At 34.9% G+C, this 27,718-nt stretch overlaps 1 protein-coding gene and 1 long non-coding RNA gene across 5 annotated transcripts; one reads left to right on the top strand and one right to left on the bottom strand.

Moving 5' to 3' along the window:
• Positions 1–16,133: 16,133 nt before the first annotated feature.
• Positions 16,134–19,270, top strand: LOC111905566 (uncharacterized). 4 transcript variants are annotated; one of them, XR_002854943.3, is made up of 6 exons: positions 16,135–16,638; positions 16,764–17,206; positions 17,490–17,535; positions 17,653–17,697; positions 18,204–18,309; positions 19,027–19,270. It is a non-coding gene; the product is annotated as an uncharacterized LOC111905566 (long non-coding RNA). The 4 variants fall into 4 exon arrangements; XR_002854939.3 differs by having other exon boundaries at positions 16,134–16,638; positions 17,490–17,697; XR_006186866.2 differs by lacking the exon at positions 17,490–17,535 and having other exon boundaries at positions 16,137–16,655.
• Positions 19,271–23,547: 4,277 nt separating this feature from the next.
• On the bottom strand, positions 23,548–27,397 carry LOC111905567 (glucosamine inositolphosphorylceramide transferase 1). The gene is made up of 4 exons (XM_023901258.3): positions 26,796–27,397; positions 26,595–26,717; positions 25,572–25,739; positions 23,548–25,490 (listed from the first exon to the last, which is right to left on the bottom strand). The coding sequence occupies exons 1-4, from the start codon at positions 27,069–27,071 to the stop codon at positions 23,805–23,807; spliced, it is 2,253 nt and encodes a 750-aa protein (XP_023757026.1). The 5' UTR covers positions 27,072–27,397; the 3' UTR covers positions 23,548–23,804.
• Between the last annotated feature and the right edge of the window lie 321 nt (positions 27,398–27,718).

Here is a 27,718-nt window from a genome sequence, read left to right as displayed (position 1 = left end):
TTGTACCCAAAGCAGTCTTGAGGACTACATCTCCTGCACCTATAATATCAAGGCTCTTGTTGTCTGATTGTCTAGCCTTCCTTTGGTACAGTCTGAAATTATGCATCACATCTTTGGAATAATTAGCATGGAATGACTGTCACACCCCCGAACCAGACGGCGAAAACATCTGGGGGCTCGTGTGACTAACAATTTAATTATCATCACAATGAATATACATGAAACATAACACATTCATCACCAACATTACATATCACAACCAACATTGTTCACATCAAGTACATTGTTATAGATTACATAAATTCAAAGTATTAATAGTACGATGAGTAATGTTACACAAAATAAATCCATACATACTTGAAATTCTTCCTGCTTAACGATTACTTGAGAATACAAGTTATTTTGAAAACGATCAACATATATAATGTTGGTGAGTTCATAAGTATGTTTGAATAAACGTCTTTGCATCTTTTGTAAAACCCAGAAAATTCGATATTTTCTGCAAAATGTCTGAAAACGATGTGAAAATCGAGTATAAATGCATGTGTGAATTTCATAGCAGTAACATATATGAAGGCAGTTTAAATTTCTTTGTATTGTAAGTAAGTGATAATTGAATATTAATATTTCCCCAGAAAATTCGATATTTTCTGATTTATAATAATGTCTAGGTTCTTGTATCATCAAATAAGTTGTTTTGTATTGACATAATCGAAGGGTTAATCTCCGAAATGTTAATTTGGTATTGGATCTCTATATGAGCCATTATAACCATGCATGATAATGACTAGATTGCTTATCTTGGCATTTTTCCAAATGCTGGTATTTGCTCAAGGTTTTGTCGCCCTAGACTGGTCTGGTCTAGCTGTAGTGAACAACTAAGGCGTGGGGGGTCACCTCGTATAGATCTATACACAAACTCCCGCTCTCCCTCCAAGAAACTCTAGTTATAACTACAGGCTATGATTGTACACTCAGAGGTGTCAACCGACATGTCTCACTAGATTCTCAACTTTTCATACCATGTTTAATGAATACGTGAATGTTGTTTTCAAATCCAAATGTTTGTATATAAGTATACGAAGTTAAATAATTATGTAAAGGTATACCTACGATCTACTAAATATGTGAATTTCAGTCCAATCCCAATTAGCATGTAAATGGACCACAAAGGTCCAATAACATGTAAGAGGGTAATTTAGGCCCAATAGGTATGTAAGTGGACCACCGAGGCCCAACAAACATGTGACCCATAGCTCATGCCAAAATTAACATGTAAATGGGCCGCAAGGCCCAATAAACATGTCATGGAAAATATTGGGCTCAATATACACTTGAATGGGCCCTAAAGACCCATTAGCCATGTAATGTGAATATGGCCGAATAAAATTGTTATCGATGTATTTTGTCCATTCGTTATTATTTCGTTGTTTGCTTTAGCTCGATGTTTACCAAATTGAATATAAAAAGTCCTTTTTTTGTAAAAACGACGTTCGTGGCCAATAAGCCTCAAATTTTCAATTAAGGCCCAAAGTTTTTTAAAAATAACACTTTAGTCCATAATTTATACAAATTTGTAATTTGGCCCCAAACGTTTAGAAATTTACGGATATAGTCCAAAATTTTATATTTTGACATTTATGGCCCAGTTTTGCAAAAAATTACATTTTCAACCCCTTGTTTGTAAAAATGACACTTCCGGCCCAATTTTTATAAAAGTTACATTTTTGGTGTAATTTAGAAATAAATGTTATTTTCACCCCTAAATTTATGACTCAAACTTTGGTCAAATAACATTTTTAATCCCAAAACTTTCACTTTTTCGCAAATTTGGGCCCAAAATTGAAAGGCCCAAATATTAAGCCCATTATGCTAAAATTTACATTTTTGGCACTTTGGAAAGCATGTTTATCATAAAAAAATCCCATTTTATACAAGTAGGACCTGTTTCGTCCTTTACGAACCATAAATGTCACTTTTTGCCCTTATCTTTTGTTTTCTTGACAATTTTGACCCTTAACAAGGTTTTTACATTAAATTTTTATACTTTAAACATATAAACACTTTTAACTTGATAATATGATGTATAAGGTGTCGTAGTTAATGGATGTTTACTCAAAGTTGCTTAAGATGTCGAGATATGCTAAGATCTAACACATTTTTACAAAATAAACTAAGAAATCACACAAGACATGCATATAACACATAGATCTACACATTTTACTTGTATTCTCCCCCAAAAATCATATGAAACTGAAAACAAGGGGGGGTATGAACTCACCTTTGCTTTGATGTTTTGGTTTTGAAGAAGAAATGGAGAGATTTTTGGTCCTAGCAAGCTTTCTTGAGTGGATCTCAAACTTAGGTGGTTTCTAGGAGTATGATCACAAAGATTTGTTTAGGAGCAGTGATCTAACATGAGAATGAAGTTATATAACTTGGATATGTAAGAACTTACCAAGGAAATGATAATTTTTGGTGGAAATCTTCTTGAACAACCCAAGATCTTCGAAAAATTGAGAGGAAAGGAATGAGTGTTCTTGTGAGTGTTTGAGAGAGTGTTTTGAGAGAAGTTTGCAAGTGAAGTGTGTGTGTGTGTGTGTGTGCTCTTCTCGGCCGAAAGATAAAGAGAGAGAGGGTGAGAGATGAAGATGCGATAGGTGCATAGATGTATGGTATTTGATATTTGTTTAGGGGGGTAATTTGCATGGATTACCTCCATGTATTAGTGAGGTGGCACCATAATATCTTCCTTTGTTTTTTTTATATTGGGCCGAGAATTGGGCTTAAGATGGATGAAATGGAATTAGCTTGGCCCACTCTTGGTTTTTCTCGATTTTGTGAAGCCTAATAAATATGTTTCAGCCCATTGGGTCCTCATTGGTGGTTCACGGCCCAATGAAGTCCAATTAAAGAGGTTTAAGGTCGATTAAGGCTATTGGAATTACATATTGCCCAACAAGGCCCATTCGGGTTAGAATGAATCATTCTAGACCCAAATGTTCCAAAATGTTATAGATATATGAATTGGGTCCATTTAGAATCCAAATAGGGTTTTCAAGCCCAATTTAGATGAATTGGATGTTTATTGGTCCATTAGGCCCAATAAGAAAATACTAGTCCAATATGGACTTAAATTGGGATTCTTAGGGTTTTCAGACTCTTTGTTGAACATGAGAGGTGCATTTAAATGAGCACTCACTAATATTTACCCAGAGTATATGTTTTACAATAATTGAATGATTACACGAGAATAGAATTTCCTAGCTAAAATGCTAGTTGTGACATCATCCCTCCGTTAGAGGGAATTTTGTCTAGAAATTCTTTTGAAAACTAGCGTTGTGAAGGAAAGAATAAGTGAGGGTACATTTGCTTCATTTGGTCTTCACGTTCCCACGTGAATTCCGGTCCATGTTTAGTGTTCCATCGAACCTTCACAATCAGAATGCGACTTTGCTTGGTACACTTCACTTCCCTATCCATAATCTCGACTGGTTCTTCAACGAACAGGAGATTCTCGTTTATCTCAATATTTTACAATGGAACAACAAGTATTTCACCTCGATAAACACTTTTTTAGATTCGAGACGTGAAACACTGGGTGTACGTTCCTGAGTTCGACAGGTAGTTGCAGCTTGTAAGCCGCTGGACCAATCTGGGCAAGAGTCTCGAACGGTCCAATGTATCGCGGGTTCAGTTTTCCTTGTTTCCCAAATCGAATCATTCCCTTCCAAGGAGATACCTTTAACAAATCGCCATCTCCGACTTGAAATTCTAATGGCTTTCACCGCTTGTCAGCATAACTTTTCTGTCTGTCTCGCGATGCTTGAAGTCGAGCTTTGATTTGGACTATCTTTTTGGTCGTTTCACGGATGATTTCGGGTCCTGTAACAGCACTGGCTGGCGATTGCCCTTTTTCTAGTTGAGTGTCACCCACCTCGGCCCAACATAGGGGCGATATGTATTTACGACCATAAAGAGCCTCGAAGGGAGCAACCTTGATGCTCTTATGATAACTATTGTTATAGGAGAATTCGATCAAAGGCAATTGGGTATCCCATGACTTGCCAAACTCGATCACACAAGCACGGAGCATATCCTCGAGTGTCTGGATGGTGAGCTCACTCGGACCATCCGTTTGTGGGTGGTAGGCAGTGCTCATATCTAGCTGTGTTCATATTGCCTTCTGAAGAGATTTCCAGAATCTTGAAGTGAATCTGCTATCTTGATCCGAGATAATAGATACTGGCACTCCATGGAGTCTCACAACCTCCTTGATGTAGATTCGAGTCAGCTTTTCCATTTTGTAGGATTCTTTTATTGGCAGGAAATGAGAGGATTTTGTTAATCTATCAACGATTACCCATATAACATCCAATCCGTCTATTGTCTTTGGCAATTTGGTTACGAAGTCCATAGTAATCCTTTCCCATTTCCACTTAGGTATCACTAGTTGTTGCAGTAGTCCCGAGGGCTTTTGTATTCCACTTTCACTTTGGTGCAAGTAAGACATTTGCCCTCGAAAGCGGCTATCTCTGCCTTCATATTAGGCCACCAATATTGTTGCTTGATATCCAAATACATTTTATCTGACCCCGGATGAATAGAATATCATGTCTTGTGGGCTTCATGCATGATTACTTCTCCAAATCCCTTAATTTGGGAACCCAGATTCTATTCATGAAGTAGTGAGTTCTGTCATCTTTAACTTCGAGCTCCTTCTCCATTCCACGTAGTGATTCATTAGCGACATTCTCCGGCTTCAATGTGTCCAATTGGGCTTCCTTGATCTGTGAGGCTAGATGAGATTGGATGGTGATTGATAGAGTCTTCACATGACAACTTGAATACTCCTTTCGGATCAGGGCATCGGCTAACACATTAGCCTTGCCTGGATGGTATTTTATCTCACACTCATAATCATTTAACACTTCAACCCATCTTCGTTGCCTCATATTCAGTTCTTTTTTATTCAGAATGTGCTGGAGACTCTATCGGTCTGTAAAGATGGTGCACTTGGTACCATTTAGGTAGTGCCTCCAAATTTTTAAGACGAAGACCACCACCCCCAGTTCAAGATCATGTGTGGTATAATTTACTTCATGTGTTTTTAGTTGTCTGATTGCATATGCAATTACTTTCCCACATTGCATAAGGACACAACCTAAACCATGATTCGAAGCATCACAGTAAACTATGAAGTCTTTGGTTCCCTCTGGTAAGGATAGCACTGGAGCACTACAGAGGGCTTGCTTTAAGGTTTGGAAGGCGATCTCTTGCTTCTTAGTCCATTTGAAAGGTGTGCCTTTCTGTGTCAATGTGGTGAGGAGTTTGGCTATCTTAGAAAAGTTCTGAATGAATCTTCGGTAGTAGCCTGCTAGACCCAAGAATTGGAGAATTTCTTTTGGCGTTGTCGCAATTGCCCAGCTTTCAATGGCCTTGACTTTGGAGGGATATACATGGATTCCTTCCTTGCTGACAACATGTCCTAAGAAATTTACACTGTGGATCCAAAACTCACACGTCGAGAGTTTCACATACAACTTTTCAGCTCGAAGGGCCTCTAAGATCTGTCGGAGATGTTGACTATGCTCTTCTTTACTTCAAGAGTATACGAGGATATCATCGATGAAAACAATCACGATTTTTTCAAGGAATGGGCAACATACTCGCTTCATGAGGTCCATAAATGCAGCAGGAGAATTTGTTAGACCGAAGGGTATCACGACGAATTCGTAATGACCGTAATGGGTTCGGAAAGCAGTCTTAGGAATGTCCTCATCTCGGACTTTGAGTTGATGATAATCGGATCTCATATCTATCTTTAAAAAGTAACTATCCCCTTGAAGCTGGTCAAATAGATCATGGATTCGTGGATGTGGATACCAATTTTTGATGGTGAGCTTATTCAGTTCCCTATAGTCAATGCACATCGTGAAGGATCCGTCTTTCTTTTTAAAGAAAAGAACCGGAGCTCCCCATGGAGAGAAGCTTGGTCTTATTAATCCTTTATTCAAGAGTTCACTTAGTTGGCTTGACAATTCTTGCATTTCAGCAGGAGCCAACTTATAGGGTGATTTGGCGATTGGAGTGGCTCCAGGAACTAGGTCGATTCGGAATTCGATTTGTCGTTCTGGGGGTATTCTCAGAAGTTCTTCTGGAAACACATCCGGGAAGTCACATGCAACTGGGATGTTTTGAATGTTCGCTTCCTCTTCGGTTTTATCCACCACATGAGCAAGGAATGCGTAGTTCTTCTTTTGTAGACACTTTTGTGCCTTGATACACGAGATAAGGCGAAGGTTTGCGTCGGGTTTATCTCCATAGATTATTAGGGTTCCGTGATTAGAAAGATGAAGGTGAACGACCTTCTCATGACACATAATATTGGCATGATGGGGGATTAACCAATCCATGATGATGATCACATCAAAACTCCTAATATTTACTGGCATCAAATTTATTTGGAAAGAGCGGTTGTTTAGTGTTAACGTACATCCTATATAGATATCTTTGGTTGTTTCAATTTTCCCATTAGCCATTTCCACCGTGAAGGCTTCGTTGAGCTTCCGGGGTTGTTGATTTAGCAAGTATTTGAATTTATTACTAACAAAACTTCGCTCCGACCCACTATCAAATAAGATGCATGCATACGAGTTGTTAAGTAGGAACGTACCGGTGACAATGGCTGGGTCCTGCACTTCTTCACCCAGACCCACTGTCAGCACTCTCCCTGCTGCTCCTGCCCCCTGATTGTTTGCGTTGGGGCAATTCGCCTGAAATGCCCGGTTTTCCCACATCCGTAACAGGTATAACTGGCCCCAACATTGGTGTTGTTGTTTTTGTTGTTGTTGTTGTTGTTGTTGTTGTTGGGCATCTGGTTTTGTTGAAGCTGAGTCCTGCAATACTTTGTTGTATGGCCTATCCGGTTGCACCTTGCGCAAATCATCTCTCTGCATTCCCCATGATGGTGGAAGTTGCATTTGTTACACTTGGGGAGATTTCCTGAATACTGCTTTGGAGCATTTAGCGTGGACGAGGCTGGAGCATGTGGTGTGGTGGTAGCTTGAGTTGTAGCATGGACAGTCACTGTTTGTTGCTTCTTAGATGATTCCGAGTTCTATTTTCCATTTCGCTTGTTGTTTCTCCCTTTCTTTCTCTCTTCTTCTTTCTTAACCTCCACTTCCACTGTTTTGGCACCCTTCTTATTGCCATGATCATACAATTTCTTGGCCAGTTTCTTGGCGCTATCAAACGTCTCAGGGTTTGCCGCAATGACATTCCCTTGGATAGGTGCAGTCAATTCCCAGATAAACCTCTCAATATTTTTCCCTTCTGAGGTGATCATTCCGGGACACAGAAGAGATAGCTCGCTAAACCTGGATATGTATGCGTTGATATTGGAGTTTTGAACCATGAGGTTCCACAACTCTTGTTCCATCTTCAGAATTTCACCTCTAGGACAGTATTCTGCCAACATCATTTCCTTAAGCTCTTCCTAGGGCATCGCGTTAGCCACCGGGAATGTCATGGCCTCTACGTGGCAATTCCACCAGGAGAGGGCTTGATCAATGAATGTGCAGACTGTGAACTTGACCTTACACTCATCTGGACACCCGCAGATTTCAAAAACAGATTCTACTTTCTCGATCCATCGCTTTAGGGCTATTACGCATGCTGTCCCATTAAAGGTTCGAGGTTTGGCGTTGGTGAAGTCCATGTAGGTGCATGTTCGTATGACTCTGTGGTTTGTTCCTTGATTTGTGCTTCCGGTTCCCTGTCCGTTGCCTTCTCCGTTGTTTCCATTGTGAATCTGCGCAAGTACTAGTGACCGTAGCGGACACTGCTGCCTGGAATGCAACCGAGTTTATTTCCGGCGGGGTTGGTGATGCGTTGTTTCCACGGTTGGGCCTTTGAGGCATCTTTCTGTCATGGAACGGAAAGATGTTGAGTGCCTATTGTTTTGCGAGTTTGGAATCCCCTAGACTAGGTGTATCGAGTGTGTATTTAAGTAATTTCCTGCATTAACATAAGACAAGGAAGTAAAACGCATAGCAGATGACAAAATCATGATAAAATATAAAAAATTTTCATTAATACTAATTTTTTTGATACATGAAAATTTTCCAGAAGGCATACAGTACATAGGGAAATATAAAATCGGGCAGCATGTCGACCCTATGAGTAGAGTGATCACTTAAACATAAGGCCGATAGTACATAGCATAGTACACTTAAGGGAAACCTAATACTATTAAGAGATACTACTGGTCCTGATCATACTGAGAAGTGCCTAATGGTGGTAACGAAATCATATCCTAAAATGTTGTGCTAATAACTAAGCCATCTCGGTCATCTCTTCAATGACCTCATCCCTTTCCTGCTTAGCTTGCACGGCTCGTGCCTCCATAGCAAATAGCTGTTGTCAAAGTGTGGCAACCTCTACTTCCAGAGAACGATCCTCATCAACGGGGTTCCCTGCTGGAGCAAGGTGGTCCTGGTGTGCCTCATCGGTAGGTGGTTTGACGGGGGCTTCATTTGTGTCCCCATCCTCCTCCATGTCTTCGTCAGTCCTATCAAACTCCTAGTTTGTATCAGTGTACTCGCCGGGCCCAATGCCAAGGCTCCCCCTTGTTCTTCTTCGGGATTCTCCTCAAGCATCCCATGAGCCACTAGGGCTTGATAAAAATGGACTCCTTGCTGAGCGTCGTCCATGGTGACTGTATGAGGGCGTATGAATAAGTCATGTTTTGATTATTCCTATAGTATATTTTAATTATTTAGGTTTGGGTTCCCTAGAGTTGTTGGAGAGTGAGGTAGGCTTTTGGATTCATTTCCCGCTATGATTACTCCCAAACACATGTTGGTCATATTCTGAATAAATATAGTTGATCAAGCTATATTTATTCCTAATAGGACTACATAGCTGCCCATGTTTAATCATAGTGTTCAATTTCCTCCAGAAGCATTTCTTAAATATTGTTAGGTTATTATCCTAATATGTGCACATAAGTGTGAAATTTTTGTTTTGTTCAGAGTTATTTAGTCCCATTGTGTTTATAGTTGCATATCATGTATGGTTAGATATGCTAGTTCACTATAATATTGATCTGATACCAACCTGTCACACCCCCGAACCAGATGGCGGAAACATCCGGGGGCTCGTGTGACTAACAATTGAATTATCATCACAATGAATATACATGAAACATAATACATTCATCACCAACATTACATATCACAACCAACATTGTTCACATCAAGTACATTGTTATAGATTACATAAATTCAAAGTATTAATAATACGATGAGTGATGTTACACAAAATAAATCCATACACACTTGAAATTCTTCCAGCTTAACAATTACCTGAGAATACAAGTTATTTTGAAAACGGTCAACATATATAATGTTGGTGAGTTCATAAGTATGTTTGAATAAAAGTCTTTGCATCTTTTGTAAAACCCAGAAAATCCGATATTTTCTGTAAAATGTCTAAAAATGATGTGAAAATCGAGTATAAATGCATGTGTGAATTTCATAACAGTAACATATATGAATGCAGTTTAAATTTCTTTGTATTGTAAGTAAGTGATAATTGAATATTAATATTTCCCCAGAAAATCCGATATTTTCTGATCTATAATAATGTCGAGGTTCTTGTATCGTCAAATAAGTTGTTTTGTATTGACACAATCGAAGGGTTAATCTCCAAAATGTTAATTTGGTATTGGATCTCTATATGATCCGTTATAACCATGCATGATGCTGACTAGATTGCTTGTCTTGGCATTTTTCCAAACGATGGTATTTGCTTAAGGTTGTGTCGCCCTAGACTGACCTAGTCTAGCTGTAGCGAACAGCTAAGGCATAGGGGTCACCCCATATACCTCTATACACAAACTCCCGCTCTCCCTCCAGGAAACTCTAATATAACTACAAGCAACGATTGTACACTCTGAGGTGCCAACCGACATGCCTCACTAGATTCTCAACTTTTCATACCATGTTTAATGTATACGTGAATGTTGTATGTTTTCAAATCCAAAGGTATGTATATAAGTACGAAGTTAAATAATTATGTAAAGGTATAGCTACGATCTACTAAACATGTGAATTTCATTCCAAGCCCAATTAGCATGTAAATAGACCACAAAGGTCCAATAACATGTAAGAGGGTAATTTTGGCCCAATAGGTATGTAAGTGGACCACCAAGGCCCAACAAACATGTGACCCATAGCTCATGCCAAAATTAACATGTAAATGGGCCGCAAGGCCCAATAAACATGTCATGGAAAATATTGGGCTCAATATACACTTGAATGGGCCCTTAAGGCCCATTGACCATGTAATGTGAATATTAGGCCCAATAAAATTGTTATCGATGTATTTCGTCCATTCGTTATTATTTCGTTGTTTGCTTTAACTCGATATTTACCGAATTGAATATAAAAAGTCCTCTTTTTGTAAAATCGACGTTCTTGGCCAATAAGCCTAAAATTTTCATTTAAGGCCCAAAGTTTTGTAAAAATAACACTTTGGTCCATAATTTATAAAAATTTGTAATTTCGCCCCAAATGTTTAGAAATTTACGGATCTAGTCGAAAAATTTATATTTTAACATTTATGGCCTAGTTTTGCAGAAAATTACATTTTCAGCCCCTTGTTTGTAAAAATGACACTTCCGACCCAATTTTTATAAAAGTTACATTTTTGGTCCAATTTAGAAATAAATGTTATTTTCACCCATAAATTTGGTTTATTTACATTTAAGACTCAAACTTTGGTCAAATAACATTTTCAATCCCAAAACTTTCATTTTTTTGGCAAATTTGGGCCCAAAACCGTGAGGCCCAAATATTAAGCCAATTAAGCTAAAATTTACATTTTTGGCCCTTTGGAAAGCATATTTATCATAAAAATCCCTTTTTATACAATTAGGACCTATTTGGTCCTTTGAAAACCGTAAATGTCACTCTTTGCCCTTATCTTCTGTTTTCTTGACAATTTTGACCCTTAACAAGGTTTTTGCTTTAAATTTTTATATCTTAAACATATAAACACTTTTAACTTGATAGTATGATGTATAAGGTGTCTTAGTTCATGAATTTTTACTCAATGTTGCTTAAGATGTCGAGATATGTTAAGATCGAACACATTTTTACAAAATAAACTAAGAAATCACACAAGACATGCATATAACACATAGGTCTACACATTTTACTTGTATTCTCCCCCAAAAATCATATGAAAACCGAAAAAAAGGGGGTATGAACTGACATTTGCTTTGATGTTTCGGTTTTGAAGAAGAGATGAAGAGATTTTTGGTCCTAGCAAGCTTTCTTGAGTGGATCTCAAACTTAGGTGGTTTCTAGGAATATGATCACAAAGATTTGTTTAGGAGGAGTGATCTAACATGAGAATGAAGTTATATAACTTGGATATGTAAGAACTTACCAAGGAAATGATGATTTTTGGTGGAAATCTTCTTGAACAACCCAAGATCTTCGAAAATTTGAGAGGAAAGGAATGAGTGTTCTTGTGAGTGTTTGAGAGAGTGTTTTGAGAGAAGTTTGCAAGTGAAGTGTGTGTGTGTGCGCTCTTCTCGATCGAGAGATAGAGAGAGAGAGAGAGAGAGAGAGAGAGAGAGAGAGAGAGAGTGTGAGAGATGAAGATGTGATAGGTGCATAGATGTATGGGATTTGTTATTTGTTTAGGGGGTAATTTGCATGGATTGCCTCCATGTATTAGTGAGGTGGCACCATAATATCTTCCTTTGTTTTCTTTTTTTTTTTCTTTTATATTGGGCCGAGAATTGGGCTTAAGATGGATGAAATGGAATTAGCTTGGCCCACTTTTGGTTTTGCTCGATTTTGTGAAGCCTAATAAATATGTTTCGGCCCATTGAGTCCTCATTGATGGTTCACGACCCAATAAAGTCCAATTAAAGAGGTTTAAGGTCCATTAAGGCTATTAGAATTACATATGGCCCAACAAGGCCTATTTGGATTAGAATGAATCATTCTAGGCCGAAATGGTCCAAAATGTTTTAGATTTATGAATTGTGACCATTTAGAATCCAAATAGGGTTTTCAAACCCAATATAGTTGAATTGGATGCTTATTGGTTCATTAGGCCCGATAAGGAAATCCTAGTCCAATATGGACTTAAATCGGGATTCTTAGGGTTTTCAGACTCTTTGTTGAACATGAGAGGTGCATTTAAATGAGCACTGGGTGATATTTACTTAGAGTATATATTTTACAATAGTTGAATGATTACACGAGAATATAATTTCCTAGCTAAAATGTTAGTTGTGACAATGGCGCACCAGAATCCATGATCCGTGATTCAACTGAGCTTTTGACTACATAGATAAGAGCATCTCCTTCAGAGGTAGATGTAATGTTCATCTCATTCTTGCCTCTGCTACAAGTGGCTTTGGACATTGATTCCTAAAATGACCCTTTTCTTTGTAGTTCCAACAGGTGATGTCCTTCCTGTTTTTTGATACACCTCTCTTCCTCGACTTTGATCTTCCTCTACTCTCATTCCTTCTGTTAGACTTCCATCCTCTTTCCTCAGTACTAAGAAGATTGTTAGAGGATTCTCCAGCACTTCGTCTACGCACATCCTTACCAAGGATTAAGTCACGTATGCCTTTGAATGTCAGCTTGGCACTTCCAGCTGAGCTGCTGACCAAGGATTAAGTCGCGTATAAATAGGCTCATACCCCTATCATTTTAATAGTAACGGATGTACGCTTATACATTGCTCCCGAGTTTCATTTAAGAAGATAAATGAAGAGAAGAAAACAAGATTCAGGTAACATTTCCCTATAAACTATCCTTCCAAATGGGAAGGAATCGGAGAGAAAGGAAATGAAGATCAATTCATTTTTTTTCTCTTGTTTTCTTTTCTTTCTTTAGTGAACTCGGAAGCGGAGCGTTACTGATCCTCGTGGAGTTCGTAAGTTCGAAACCCGCTACCCACCTCTTGTCCTCTATTTTCATTTTTTTCAACTAAAGGATGCAATTCTATTAACTAGACTATCACGTCAACCCAATAACCCATTTGTCATGTCTGTCCAATAGTCCACTACTCCACTTTGTCCAATAGTCCACTCGGCGTGTCACCTATGTACCCAACCTGCTGAAAAGGTAAGAAAAGATTAAAGTGATTACAATAGTCAATTTACTGATCGTTAATAAAATTTAATTTAGTACTAGATCATAAACTGACTTAAAAACTTTGGGACTTTACTGCCGATTTCTCTTCATTTAATTCTGAATGTTTAAGTATATAATAAACTTTTTTTTGACAATGTAATTAGAATAATTGTAAAATGACATAACTATGTTATTCCTCTTTATTTCTTTATCACTTGTATTTGTAGCATAAACGCTAGTCACCTTAGGATAAGCGAGCGGTACGGTGGTACGAGCCTCCAATCATAAATGGTGTGTAATAAAAAAATTTCCTTTAAAATGATAACTAGTGTCAAACCAGAATAATTCATTAAGCACTGCAAATAAGGAATCACAAACGTCCCCTAAATATATAATGATGGTTTTCAGTTTTATAGCAAGAAAAGAGTCAAAGGAGAATCACAATCAAACATACTACCACTCTTGTATTTCACATTCAAATGTTTAAGGCCAATTAACACTTACAAGTAAAGTAATCCTAATGGACTCAAACTCCTGACATAATGGAAGCTTTTCATAAACGTTTTGTCGAAGGGACAAATATAAAGATAAAAAGTGAATGTATGTGTGTAATAGAGTATGAAGTTGACATATTAGACTTTCTCGTTGGTATGGTTATATCACCATATCTTTGACACCACCAATAGTGATGGTTTATTCCACGAACTAGAGTTGTTACAAAAAATTATTAATGGGACATAATAAAGTTGACGCAATATTAAAGTTATTATAAATGATAAATATGTATCCACTTTCTTGTATGTCACAAATAATATTGTTAATTGTTCTCGTTACAATTGTATCAGCGAAAAAAAAGCTTTTCAAAACTAAACCATTTAAAATCTTATTTGTGATCTACAATTTCTCAAGAGATATTGAATGCTTTGCCTTTGATTTCGGTTGAACAAGCTTCTTAAAAATGTTAATTTTATGAAAGTATAATAGATGAATTTGCTTCTAAAAATGCAAGAATATGTATAAAAAATTATAATATGTTGGTAGTTATTTTTTTCGGAAAGTTTTTTTTATAACAATTTCAACCTATTACTAAAGAGTGAAGAGTCGTATGTGGTGCTAAAGTAAGGAATTTACGTGATGCTTGTTATCAACTTTAAATGTTCAATTTAAATTGTTAAGGAATTTACTTCATAAAATATTACAAAAATATTATGGGACATAATTTTATTTTCGCACGAGGTCTCCAAAATGTTAGGATCGAGCATAATCGTAAAATAGATTGTACATAGTTCGTTGCCTTTTGTAATGATTGCTTCATAACTACATCGCTATGCTTGATGCTCCTGTTTTTGTTGGGTCTGATGGTGCTCTCCATCTACTTTTTGCCTACTTGGTGACAATTTTTTTAGCGTTTTAGTGTCTATTCTGCTTGTTTTTATCTTTGTTGTGTTTTACTCTAATTTTAGTGTCTATTCTGCTTGTTTTGTTTGCTGTTTTAGAAAATTATGACTATAAAATCTTTGATTTAACCTAGAAAGTATTTCTTCGATGAAAATTATTTTTTTGTATAAATATTTCAATTCTAAGTTTTCGTTGCAAACCTAACAATAACAAAAAACAGAAAGTTAGTATTCATAGAACTTTTAGTACTTTTTTATAAAATGTAAAAATATTTTTAAAAAAAAAGAGAAAAATAAATAAATAAGACAGATATATTGGTAAAACAACTAATATATATATATATATATATATATATATATATATATATATATATATATATATATATATTCAAGGTTCTAAAATGTATGTCATGGCTTCTCCATGATGCATCATGGTTCTAAGGCTTATATTTGCCGTCAAACTATGATAAATTGTCGCCTTAAGTCATATATGAATATAAAAATAAATAATAATTGAAAATACATATAAAATGATCAATTATACACAAAATTACCGTCGTAAGTCACATCTTACAAACAACGTGGCTCGCCAAGGCTCGTAAAACTTGAGGCTTGACATTACCGCCAAGTCACACCTTAGGTTATTTAGAACATTATATATATATATATATATATATATATATATATATATATATATATATATATATATATATATATATATATATATATAATAACATACCAAAGGGTCTTTGGCCTAACGGTAAGGAATGACTCTGTCAAATAAAAGGTCATGTGTTCATGTCTCAATAGAAGACATAAGTGGTGTTTAAGATTAGATTAAGAATATGATAGTTTGTCGTTTAAAAAAAACATACTGAAGATGACGGGGAAAATAAATAAAAAACATTATATTTCGATTATTTTGTAGTATATTTAACTTTTATCAATAAATGTCAACAAATGTCAGTAATTTTTTTTTTATCTCCACCATTTTATCATATTATGACCAGCTATAAAAAAAAGTCAAAGTGGAAGCAATATAAAATTGTCACTCTTTATTGGCTTTGGCTTAAGTGAAACAACGTCAATGTTTAATCTCAAAAATTTGTCACTCTTTATTGGCTTTGGCTTAAGTGGAACAACGTCAAAGTTTAATCTCAAAATTTTCAATAAAGGAACAAAACTTTAATAAAAATATTAACCATATTAACCTATAGTATTAGAGCATCCACAACCATCCACCTCATCTTTAGCTTTTTGTTTTAACATGTCAATTTTCAACCAACTTTATGAAACACAAACCAATTAACTTAAACAATCTTCAATCATTGATTATTTTAGAAAACATTTTTCAATAGTTTGTTATTTTTATACAGACATCAATATTTTAAAATGAAATATTATATGACAAAACATTTAATTAAAATAATATATTATAATATGAAAATTTTGATAGTTAAATGAAACAAAAGAAATATATTACAGCACGGAGACACATAAAATACTAGGCATAACATATCTTATATATATAAGTAAGGCCTATGCCTTAAGAACGGAGCAAAATGGGGTGAGGTGGATGAGTGTGGAATATGACGGGATTTTTCTGGATTTTTGATGGATTTCTATGGAATTTATGGGTATTAATAAAAGTTGCTTTCTTCCGGGTCGGATCCTGATGGATGGGTTGCCGCTCTATTTTTCTCTCTTGGATAGTCCACAGATGAATTAGTACGATTCCACTGAATAGGAGTATGTGCCACGCTATTATACATCAGCTACCGCTTATCGTTCCCATTTCCCAACATTCGTCTTATTCTTTCCTTCTCCCTCTCGGCCTCTCCGTCTCTTTTTCATTCTCCCCGAGTGCACCATCACCTCCAATCCACATTTTCCCTTTGTTTTCTCCACCTAGGGTTCCATCATTCACCACAATCTGAGCCCTAAATTTCTATCCTCTCTCATCTTCGGACAAAGTAGAGTTCTATGATTCATTACAATCTACCATAACCAAAACAACTCTGTTTGCTCCAATAAGTACATTCAAGTTTCTTCTATCTCTACTTCACACTCAGGTTAAACTATTTGTTTGGTAATTTGTAGATTTTTATTACCATTTTTTGCATAAGATTGGTTCCGATAAGGATAAATCATCTTGTATTGGAATTTTAGAGGGTATTTTTGTTTAACATACCTTCAGGTTAGAAGACACTGGCTGAGCTTAGCGATCGTCTCCTTTCGGTTTGAAGACCACCATGTTTCATAGAGAGGACAATTGTTCGTAATTCTCTATGCCCACCGCTTTGTCTCAAAGAAGAGCCTGATGCATGCAAATCTTGAACACTCTGTTATCTTCATCTTCTTTTTCTCTCCACTTAACTCGAACTCTTTCTCTATCTCTCTCTGGCCTACTTCTATTGACACCCAACTCTTCTTATTTGGCAATTTTCAGGAAGGTTCCCTTTTTCTCCAACTGTTCGTTGTCCTATTGATTTTTAACTGTAGTTAAACAATGGGGGATTTCTTACACCATCAGAGAACACGAACCCAAGCTTAAAAAAGAAACCCAACAAACTTGAAATTGAAGATGGAAGTTCAAAATTAAAGCTATTCAATAAAACCATCCAGGTTGAAGATTAATAGGTAAGCCATTTTACCTTATTTCTTTCTTTTTCTACTATGATTTAAGACGATAGAGCATCTTCATAATTGTTATCTTCTAATTCTATGGCTTAACACAACGCAACATCTTCAATTTTTTTATGTTTACTTTCAGTTATTCGAAATGGGTTTTTTTTTTTTTTTTTTTTTTTTTTGTGTGTGTGTGTGTGTGTGTGTGTGTGAACGGACTCCACCATATGAACAAGGGATGAAGATGCACTCAGATTCGTTTGTTTATTTTTTAGTTTTTTATTGGTAACCTCAGGTAAATTTCCTCTTTCTTGTTGTTGGGGGCTAACATTAACAATCTGGTAATCATCTAAGCTCATACTGAAATTACATGAAAAGTCAAAAGGTTAATATGGAACTATGTTTTATGCTTAATTACAGGAACTCACTGGCTCCTTCATTTTCAATGTTTTTTGCAGGCCTGGATCATCATCAAGCAGTTTTCTAGGCCTAAGATAAAGAAGGTATTGATTTCATTTTATAGTATGTAGTTGTTATTTACCATTATAATTATCTTATTCTAAGGTGCTGATTCTTTTTTTTTTTCCTTTATGTTGTGAAGATAAAAATTTGAATGGATGAACAGTGTTTAAAAAACATAACAGAAAATATGTGAAAATAGTAAATGACAACAAATTTGTGAAAATAGTTAAAACTTAATGAGGAAAGCCTCTTCCCTGATTTTCTGTATTAAGTAGTTCCATCTTCATTAACTTAAAAAGAATCATTCATGTATAACTTTATGCATCAAGTCTATTAAGAAAAAAAAGAAAGATTATATTACTTCCTTTAGTTAAAGAGGATTTTCTAATAGAAATAATACAACTTTCGGACTTTGGTAGCGTCTGAGTTAGTCAAAATACATACTAACAATTCATAAATTAATCTTTAGCTTTTCGAACATCATATTATTTCATTTTTTATGATTTTTATACTTATTAAGTTCTAATCAATAAGAATGAACATTCAGGTCATCGGTGTTGGAGTCTTGGTATAACCATCTTTTGTAGGTCTATCCTTCTATGGTGACACTAAGTCTCATACTCATTAACAATATTTGTCTATAATATATTAAGGTAATTTTCTATTTCTCCTTATTACTTGAATAAATCAACAATCTTTTTTTCTGAATATGCAATAAATAGCGATGTACTTTCATTACTATATGTTTGTTATAGCATCATACTTCCATTTGTAGATGAGCTTTTGGACATTGTTTTCGTGCATAATGGGAATATGGATGGCTTAGTATGTCTTGGAGTTTGGAAAATATACTTTTATAACTATATAAGTCCATAATGTATGATTCAAATATAAATGAACTTGTACATCATGGGTATTATGATTGAAGTAAATGTAGTGGATCAGATTAAACGAAAATTATATTTTGTTAATTACAACTCTCTACAAGAAAGATTATAAATAATTTAAAGTTTGGTTTATCAATAAAAGTCATCTACTTGTTTGTCTAACTCGATGAGTTTTACTTTTGCAATGATGCGTTTTTCGTTAATTTCACATCCATGAAGAACCCGTCACTCAAATCTTTAATGTTAACCGGGTAACATGGGTTGGCTTTAACACACAATTCAAATTAGATAACCTATAATTACTGTTAATAGTTGTCAAATTTTGCTATGCTTTTATCCTAAAAAATGAGCCCTGCAATTGTGCTTTAGACTACTAAAGCTTTGGTTTGTATAGAAAAGAAGCTTCAAAATAATTGGCACTCTTATATTTATTAATTAGTGTATGTTAGTATGTGTTTATAAATTCCCATATTACATGATCAGGTCCAAACTGAAGGATCACATGCAGTATTGTGTAGATCATCCTCAAGAAACCAACAAGGTTTCAAAGGTCAAAGCCCACCGTAGTCAAAGGTGTGATTTGGAGAACACTGAAAAGGTAAAATCGTTTTGGGTGTTTATATTAAATAGTCAAACAAATACTTCTACAAGTATCTTATAGGAGGTTGTTATGATATTGTAAGTGATGGTCATTTGGAAAGTCGACAAGTTGGCGTTTGTTGGTTAAGTGCGCACATTTTCTCTTTCAAAAAAAAAAGTTGGTGTTTGTTTTCATTTATACCGCAATAACCCTATTGTACTTTTATTCCATTCCATTAAAACATTATACTTATAATTTTTTTTATAACAATTGTGCTTTGGAACACATACACAACTACAAGGTTGTACTTTTTTATTAAGAGTATTATTTGAATTTATTAGTAACCTTTACATTTGGACCGGTCTTGGGTCGTGCTTAGCACGGCCCTTCAAACGTACCTAGTATATTTATAGAAACACAATGTCACGAAAAAGCTAAAACTATTATTTAATATTTATTAAAAGAAATTAGTTAGTTAACAAATAATAAAGATTTAAAGTTAAACTACAATCCGGGAGTAAAATGAAATATTATTATTAAAAAGGGAATTAAATTCATTGAAAACAAACACAAAAATCTTTAATTCACATCAAGTTGTTGGACTGTTCCAAAATAAAGTTTAATGTCTTTAAAAAGCTAGATTTGTGGTTGATTTTTTGTTTGGCGTACTAGCTGAAAAGCTAGCTGATAAATAAAAAACTAGTTGATAAAAAATAACGTTTGGTAAAACTAGCTGAAAATCTAGCTGAAACAAATAAAATTACATAAAATGACATGTAAGAGTATGTGTTTCTATAATTAATTAAGGGGTGTATTTGAAATTTTTTTAAAAAACCACTAAAAAGCTAGTCTAAGTAACTTTTCAAAAATCTAGCTTTTAAGGTAGCATTACTTTTTGGCTTACCAAACACGACAACATAAAAAAGCTCGAAAAATAAGCTAGCTGTGGCGCGCCAAACATGACCTAAATATTCTGATTTGGTTGAATGATGGATCAAAGTGGTCGATCGATATATATATATATATATATATATATATATATATATATATATATATATATATATATATATATATATATATATATATATATATATATATATATATATATATATATAAAGAGAGAGAGAGAGAGAGAGAGAGAGAGAGAGAGAGAAATTAAATATCATCCTAGCTTTTATTCCTATAAATCTCCCTATCCATTTAAATAATAACATATGTCATATTAGTATCATAAAATATCTTTAAATCTCATTAAATGAGTACTAAATGTTATACATGTCACCATTTAATTTGGTAGGATGATACGTAGGAATAAAAGATAGAAGGATATTTAATTTCTCATATATATATATATATATATATATATATATATATATAGCTTTCATTAAAAAATTAAATTTTAATGAGTTAAACTACAAAAATAATCATGTTTAACAATTCTTATGTAATTCATGCAAAAATAAAAAGACACTTAAACAAAACTATAGTAGGAAGTTTGAGTTCGTGAGTTAAGTGGTATAACTAGTTGAGGCCAACGGAAAAGAGAAAACACCTTTTTATTTTTTTTGAGCTTATTCTTCTATTATTTTTAGTTAATGATAAGTATAATAAAAAATTATTAAATTTATTAAATACGATAAATGTCACAATTTTAAGTGTAGGAAGATGATAAGAATAAAAAATATGAATGATAAAAATTTGTCAAAATCATGCATTATCTAGTGGTCATTTCATATTTGACATAGCTTTTAGCAATGAAACCATATGAAGTATCAAATGTTTTCTTATTAATTTTTTTTAGATAACATCAAATAAAATTTCTTTATATTTTATCGTTCTATATATATAATGATAGATTGTCTGCCAACTAGACATAATCTGGTTAACGATGGTGTGGATATTCCTTCTATTATGTGTTCTAGGTGTGGGAATCATGTGGAATGACGTGTTTGGCAAAAGTAGCTGTTAACTGGAAGCGGGTAGCGGTAAGTTGGTAGCGTGTAGCAGGTAGCTGGCAGCGGGAAACTATAGTTTTTATTTGTTATATGAATGTTTGACAAAAGTAGCTGGAAGGTTTTGAAATATATAAAATTATATAAAAGGACAATTGATTAAAAATAAATAAATATATAAATATATTTTTAAGGGTAATTATGTAAATTGATTTGAAAAGCTCAGGAGCGTTTTGTTAAATGCTACATGAAGTAGCTTTTAGAATCGGAGCGTTTTGTTAAAACTAAAAGTTAAACGCTCGTACTGCCAAACGAAGCTTTTTGTTTAAACTAGAGCGTTTTGTCAAAAGCTAAAAGCTAGAAGCTCTCAAACGCTTCCTAAAACTTCATACCAAACATGCCCGAAGTCTTCATGTCATTTGTTCATCAAATATGAGATTGCAAAAAGAAACTCTAATGCAATCTTCAAGTGGATGGACATTACATATCTAAGTTGGAATTGGCGATTTACACATGTCTACAAATAGGAAAGAGTAAATTACACGAATGGTCACTATGGTTTAGGATAATTTGCACGTTTGGTCCCTAACTATTTTTTTTTTAACTCGGAAGGTCCCTTTTGTTTGTTTTTATTACGCGTTTAGTCCATGTCTTATCTAAAAAGACTATTTTTCCCTTGACTTTTTAAATTATTTAAATAAATACACCCCAACCCCACCCCACCCCCTCACCTTACCTTACCTACCCCTACCATTTTTCCTTATTTAAATAATAGTATTTTTAGATAAGACAGGGACCAAATACGTAGCAAAAACAAATAGTAGCGACCTTCTGAGTTAAAAAAATAAGTTAGGGATCAAGAGCACAAATTACCCCAAACCATAGGGACCATTCGTGTAATTTACTCAATAGGAAATTACACGGCTATGGAAGCAATTGTGAATTGTGATGACTACTTGGTGGGTGCTATGACAATTTTAAAACTCTAGATGCTATTTTTTTATTCTGCAGTTCTAGTTCTTATAATTGATTTATAAATAAAAATATTAAAGTTGTCATAAATTGAGTCGATTGGATTCAAAACCTAACTCTTTTGTTTCCTTTATTTGGATTTAAAACCTAGCTCTTTGTTTCCTTTATGGAAATAAACTCCAGCTCAAGTCATCGTGTTAGTCAACACTTTTTCATATTTTCATTAAATATTGTCAAATCAAGTGGTGATAAATAAAAAGTTATCTAGCAACCTACTTAAAAAGTTGATCCGACAAAATTTAAATAAAATGGTTGCTTTTAAAAGAAGAGTGAGTTGCGTTGAAAAGAAAAACACTACATAGTTTAATGATTCTTTTTTTGGGCTTTCCCTATGAAATATACAATATTGACAAAATTTTGGAAAAAATAAAATAAAATGGAATAATCATTGAAACTCATGGAGATCTTGAATTTGATTGTTTCCTTTTATTAATCTGACCATAATATGCTCTTTTCCCAATTTACAATGTGTATGAAAACTTAAGAGGTTGGCTATATGGACATTGAGCCTCAAAAATTCGCCTCAGTGGTTGAATTACTTGATTTTGCTTCTAAATAAGGGAACATGCCAAAGAAAAAAAAATCTTCCTAAGTGTTATTTATGGTACTATTTGGTGTATTTGGTGGGCAAGGAATGACATAGTATTTAAGAACACTTCTTCAAAACCGGCTAAAACAGCTGATAACGTGATCTCATTGGTGTTCGGATGGGTAAAACATAGGGGCAAAATGGGAAATGGAGATTGGGTGAAATGGTGTTGTAACCCATTCACCATCTTGTAAACTGTTTTTTTTCTCCTGTTTGGTGTTTCTTCCCAGCTTGGCATCTTGCCTTGTTTGGTCAATAAAATTCTAGCTTGTTCCACAAAAAAAAAAAAAAAAAAAAAAAAAAAAAAAAAAAAAAAGGCTATATATACATCTTATTTTACCATTTAGACATCCTATATAATTTTTAAGGTATTTTTATTGGTTAAAATTATATTGTTTATTGAAAAAGATGATTAAAAATAATTACATATTAATTGACTTTTAGTAAAGATATATATAGGGTGTCTAAAAGGTGTCTTAATAACAACATCAAAACTTAAAACTTTAATTACAATGAGCTACTATATTAAATATATTTAATAGTTTGAAAAGCAGTTAATTAACAAACCAAATAACAGAACCAATAAATTAGTTAACATGTCTTTTCCACTTCTACTCAAAATTAAATCAAAAGAACATCAAACCAAAACATATTTTTTGATTCGATTATACCCAAAGGACCACAAATATCTACTTGATCTACAGACACACGCCGCAAATATGAAACATATTCCTGTTACAATCACATCAACATCAAACAACCTCGTACTTGTACCACATTCCATTTGTCCAATGACATCAATTTTTCGATTTATCCTATGTTATACATAAAAAAAATCTTTCTTCCTCACGTTGGCAGTCAAATCAAAACTTTATCTTAGAACAAAATGTACATATTTTACTTATCACCCCAAAAACACACCAACAAAACAACCAATAAAAAACCCACCAACTAACTTTTTCCGGTCAACATTTCCGGCTGTTCTAAACTTGAACTAACACTTTTTCCGGTTAACATTTCCGGTGGTTTCAAAACTTAAACTAACACACAACATATTCATATTCAAATCTGAATAATGTACATGACATCGGCAGCAAAGGTGGTGGTGCTACATATCCCACCCATCCTTCCGCCTCTTGAACTCCACTTTTTCCGATAACCCACCATACAACTCTGTAAACTTTTCCAAACACTTGCTTCTCACCCGATAATGCGATTGTGTATTTTCACTAATAGCAACCCCTGAAAATTTTGATGTGTCAAAACTCCAAGAGGGTTTCACGTATTCAACGGTGGGACCCGAAGACGTAGCATTCGCGTACAAGAAGTTCATCAAAACATCCTCACAATTAAAAAGCTCGTCTACCGCCTCCCGCCCGGCCCGTGCTTCTTCACTCCAATACCGCCCGAACGCTGCCCGGTGATCCATAAACGCCGCCCCGGTCAAAATCATGTTATAACCGTTAAACTTCCGCGCATGTTTCTCTGCGCGGTAGGTCAACGGGCCAGGCCCGTTGACCAGACGCGGATAGAACCCGACTAAACGGTCTGGGTTCTGTCTCCAGACTTTGAAACCGCGTTCAATATAGTCGCAACTCATCATGATGTCATCATCTAGCTCGAGGACCGCTTTGGTTTTAATCAACGGATCGAGTTTGAAACGGTTGTTTAACGAGTTCTTTGACTCGACTCGGATCCTAACCGGGACCGCTGAGTCGAAGTCGGTTACGTCCGGAGGCGTCCCTTTGTTCCAAATCACCACAATTTCACGAACAGAGGAACACCGAGAGTAATGTTGGATGTACCATTTTAAGTTCCATAATCTCGCATCGTAGGTCATGGCTAAAAGGGTAAATTGGGAATAATGGTGGTCGACTGAATACGGCTCTCGGGCCCCACTTCCACCGTATATGTACCCAAGCCCGACACACATTAACACGATCGAACCGATTAAAATAACAAGAAACGCGAACCGTCCAAGACTCGTTTTAGGGTTCATCTTACACCGAAGAACCGCGGTCATTCGGTTTAACCGCGTGCAATACTGTCGTACCCTAGAGGATAAATGACTCGATCTTTCCCAAACGAAAAATGCATCGGTTCGTTTCTTGATATTATGCGGGCACCAACTAAGTGGGACAATACACCGAACAAACCCTAGCAACATACCCATGATTAACACAAGGACGCCCGTGGCTAATAACAACAATGACCCGATAATGAACCGATGGGACATGTCCCCGGATGCGGTCCGGTCCCCATCGGACACTGCGATCCATTGACCGGATGGTAACTGCTGCGTGTCCAGATGGTGGGACCGGGCCCCGTTCCACGCGTTTCGTTCTTTTGTCGGTTTCGGAAGCCCGAATTCCACTTCCACTTCTTGGTAATTATATGGGGTTAAAACTTCGATTTTGAAAACACGAACACGTTTCCCATATGTTTCACCATCATCTTGACCTAATCGGTAGACATTTTTGTTGTAAACAAAGGGTCGACCTCCATTTCGGGCCCCGGTTTCTTTATCGGTGTTGTAAACCGGGTTTTTTTTATGCGGTTTCCATGGCCCGAGTGGCGAGTTGCTATACCATATTTCAAGTTCACCATTCTTTTTTGTAGAGACTCGGGTATGATCCGACCCGAAAAGGTAATATCTTGATTCGTATTTTATGATGAATGAATCGATTAAAGGTCTTTTCAAGATGACTTTTTCGAGTTCCCATTTTAATGGGAAGTTAACAGCTCGATAAAGACGAAGGTCGCCCTTTTTACTTCCTTCTGGCATCATGTAGATCTGTATAAAATATATGATAATGTTAGTGATTAACGAAGAAAACAATGGAGATTTTAGCTTTTGTGGTTGTAGAAATCGTACTTGATCATTGTAGTTGAATACGTATGGATATGAGAGATGCCATTCTTCATCTAAAACGACTCCCAGCTGTTCCCAAGAAGCTCCATTATCGACGCTTTTAGCGACTCCGATGTCACCTTGCATGGTGATTGAATTCTTGGTTTCGAAGAACAAGTACAATACATCTCCCTGAAACATAGGTTGACTTCAATGGTCAAACTAACTGTTTTTTTTCGTAATTATATAATCATATTATATATAGGGATAGAATTTTCATTTGATTTTAATAAGAGAAATATTAATTGTTAACATAAATAATAATTCAAAAAGGTAACACACGAGAGAATACAGAAAATGAGCTGGACTCATAATATTACTTTATAATAATTTATTGGTATTTATTATTTATCCTTATAATGATTAAACTATTGTATATTTGTATTGATATTTGTTACAGATTTTACTCCTGAATTAGTATTATAATCAATATAAAAGTTAATAGTCAAGATAATTAAATTCATTTATAATAATTTATTAATTTATGCTTCTAGATTTTGCTGTTTTCCAAACGAGGTGACGGAAAGAATATATTTTTTTCAAATGGTCATAAAAACATGATAATTTAATCATCAGAAATTGAAAAAAAAAAAAATTGACGGTCAAACCCACAACAATTCTTTGGAGTCTTCCCATAATTATCTTCCACGAAAATAACACATAACAAAAATTTCATCATTACAAGAAAACAAACATCAGAATCAGAATAATTAATAAACAGAAAATAGAAGAGAAAAAATGTAGAAATATTATCCATTTTCAATCGGCAAAGTGTAAAAGCAGTCAAACTCAAACAACTAGTAATTTATCCATTATTGTTCAAAGTAAGATGCTTGAACAACTTAACAATTTCATAAAACAACAAAAAAAAATTCGAATCAAATGCTTTCCCTTTCCTCAAGGATTAATCCAATCCTTAACCAAAATCGCCATTTTTGTGTAGTTATTTAGAAAAAATTAAAACAAAAAAAGAAGCCAAAACTGTACCTGAACATAGAGAAAAGGATCGGCAACAAAGTTACTCGGAAACCCAGAATCAGTAACCGAACCACAAGTAACAATCGGGTTAGCCACCGGCCATGCTGCACTTGTGTTCTTCCAAACATTCATCTGAAAATCAAAACCCAATTCGTAAATCAAAAACCCAATTTCAAATTTCAATCAAATTTCGAATTTCAAATCACTTACAGTTTCAATGGGTTTAAGCGAAAACGGCGAATCGCCGTAGAAAACTCCAATTGACCACGAACCTTCACTGTCTTCTTCACAACCCACTGAATAATTAGGGCTCTTGTACATCGTATACGTATACAAAAACCCAATTGAACTGAACACCATAAACGATACAAACAGAAAAGAGAGAGTAGATGAAACGCCGCCATTATCGTGCACGCGCCACCACCGTAGGCGTTGGGTTTTCTCGGTTGGTCCGCCTATAACACCCACGCCTTGTGTTGAAACCATGTCGCCGGAAAGTTAATTTACAGAAAAGGTGATGGAAAGAAACAAGGAATTAATTAGTCGGTGGCAACGAGAGCATTTTATATGTGAAATTTTGAAATTTGAATTGGTGAAACTGGGAGATTATGTTTGAAATTTTTGAAAGGGTGGTTTGATTTTGTGCTTGAAACTAACCAGAGAAGGAAAAGGTTGAAGAGAAGAGGCAGTGGGTGTAATAGTTATAGGGGAGGAGGAGAAAACGTGGCTGCGTGCGTGTATTTGTTGACGACTCTGGTTGAATTTACAAGTTAGACAAAGACGGAGAAATAGAAGTTCTTCTCGAGTTTTCACTTTGACCCTCATGTTACAGCTATTTAAATTATAGTCCATACAAAGTTACAAACTATAAAATTTAAAAAATTATCTTTATGGTTGTTAAAATTCTATGAAATTGGTCTAAAAAAGGTGGTATATTAATGGTCAAACTTTTGATATCTTATGAGCTTTTTGTCCTATAGTTAATATTTTTGTGGTTGTAGTTCATATCTTATTTGAAATGACGAATATGTCCTTAAATAATTGGTTTTAATTTCTTTTAACTATTTTATTATTAATCTAATTAAAATAAATAAAAATTAAAAATTTGTAACATCCCAAAAACAGTGATAATT

This window comes from Lactuca sativa, chromosome 9 (genome assembly GCF_002870075.4).
Source record: "Lactuca sativa cultivar Salinas chromosome 9, Lsat_Salinas_v11, whole genome shotgun sequence".
In the NCBI taxonomy this organism is placed as follows: Eukaryota; Viridiplantae; Streptophyta; class Magnoliopsida; order Asterales; family Asteraceae; genus Lactuca; species Lactuca sativa.
The sequence above is the reverse complement of the archived record's forward strand: the minus strand, read 5'-3'. Positions and strand labels throughout refer to the sequence as shown.

Excerpts from the sequence above, each read along its gene's own strand:
- LOC111905567 (XM_023901258.3), bottom strand. The coding sequence starts at position 27,071 with ATGGTTTCAACACAAGGCGTGGGTGTTATAGGCGGACCAACCGAGAAA. Across the intron at positions 26,718-26,795 it reads CGCTTAAACCCATTGAAACT|ATGAATGTTTGGAAGAACAC; the intron begins GTAAGTGATTTG and ends TTTGATTTTCAG. Across the intron at positions 25,740-26,594 it reads ATCCTTTTCTCTATGTTCAG|GGAGATGTATTGTACTTGTT; the intron begins GTACAGTTTTGG and ends CCTATGTTTCAG.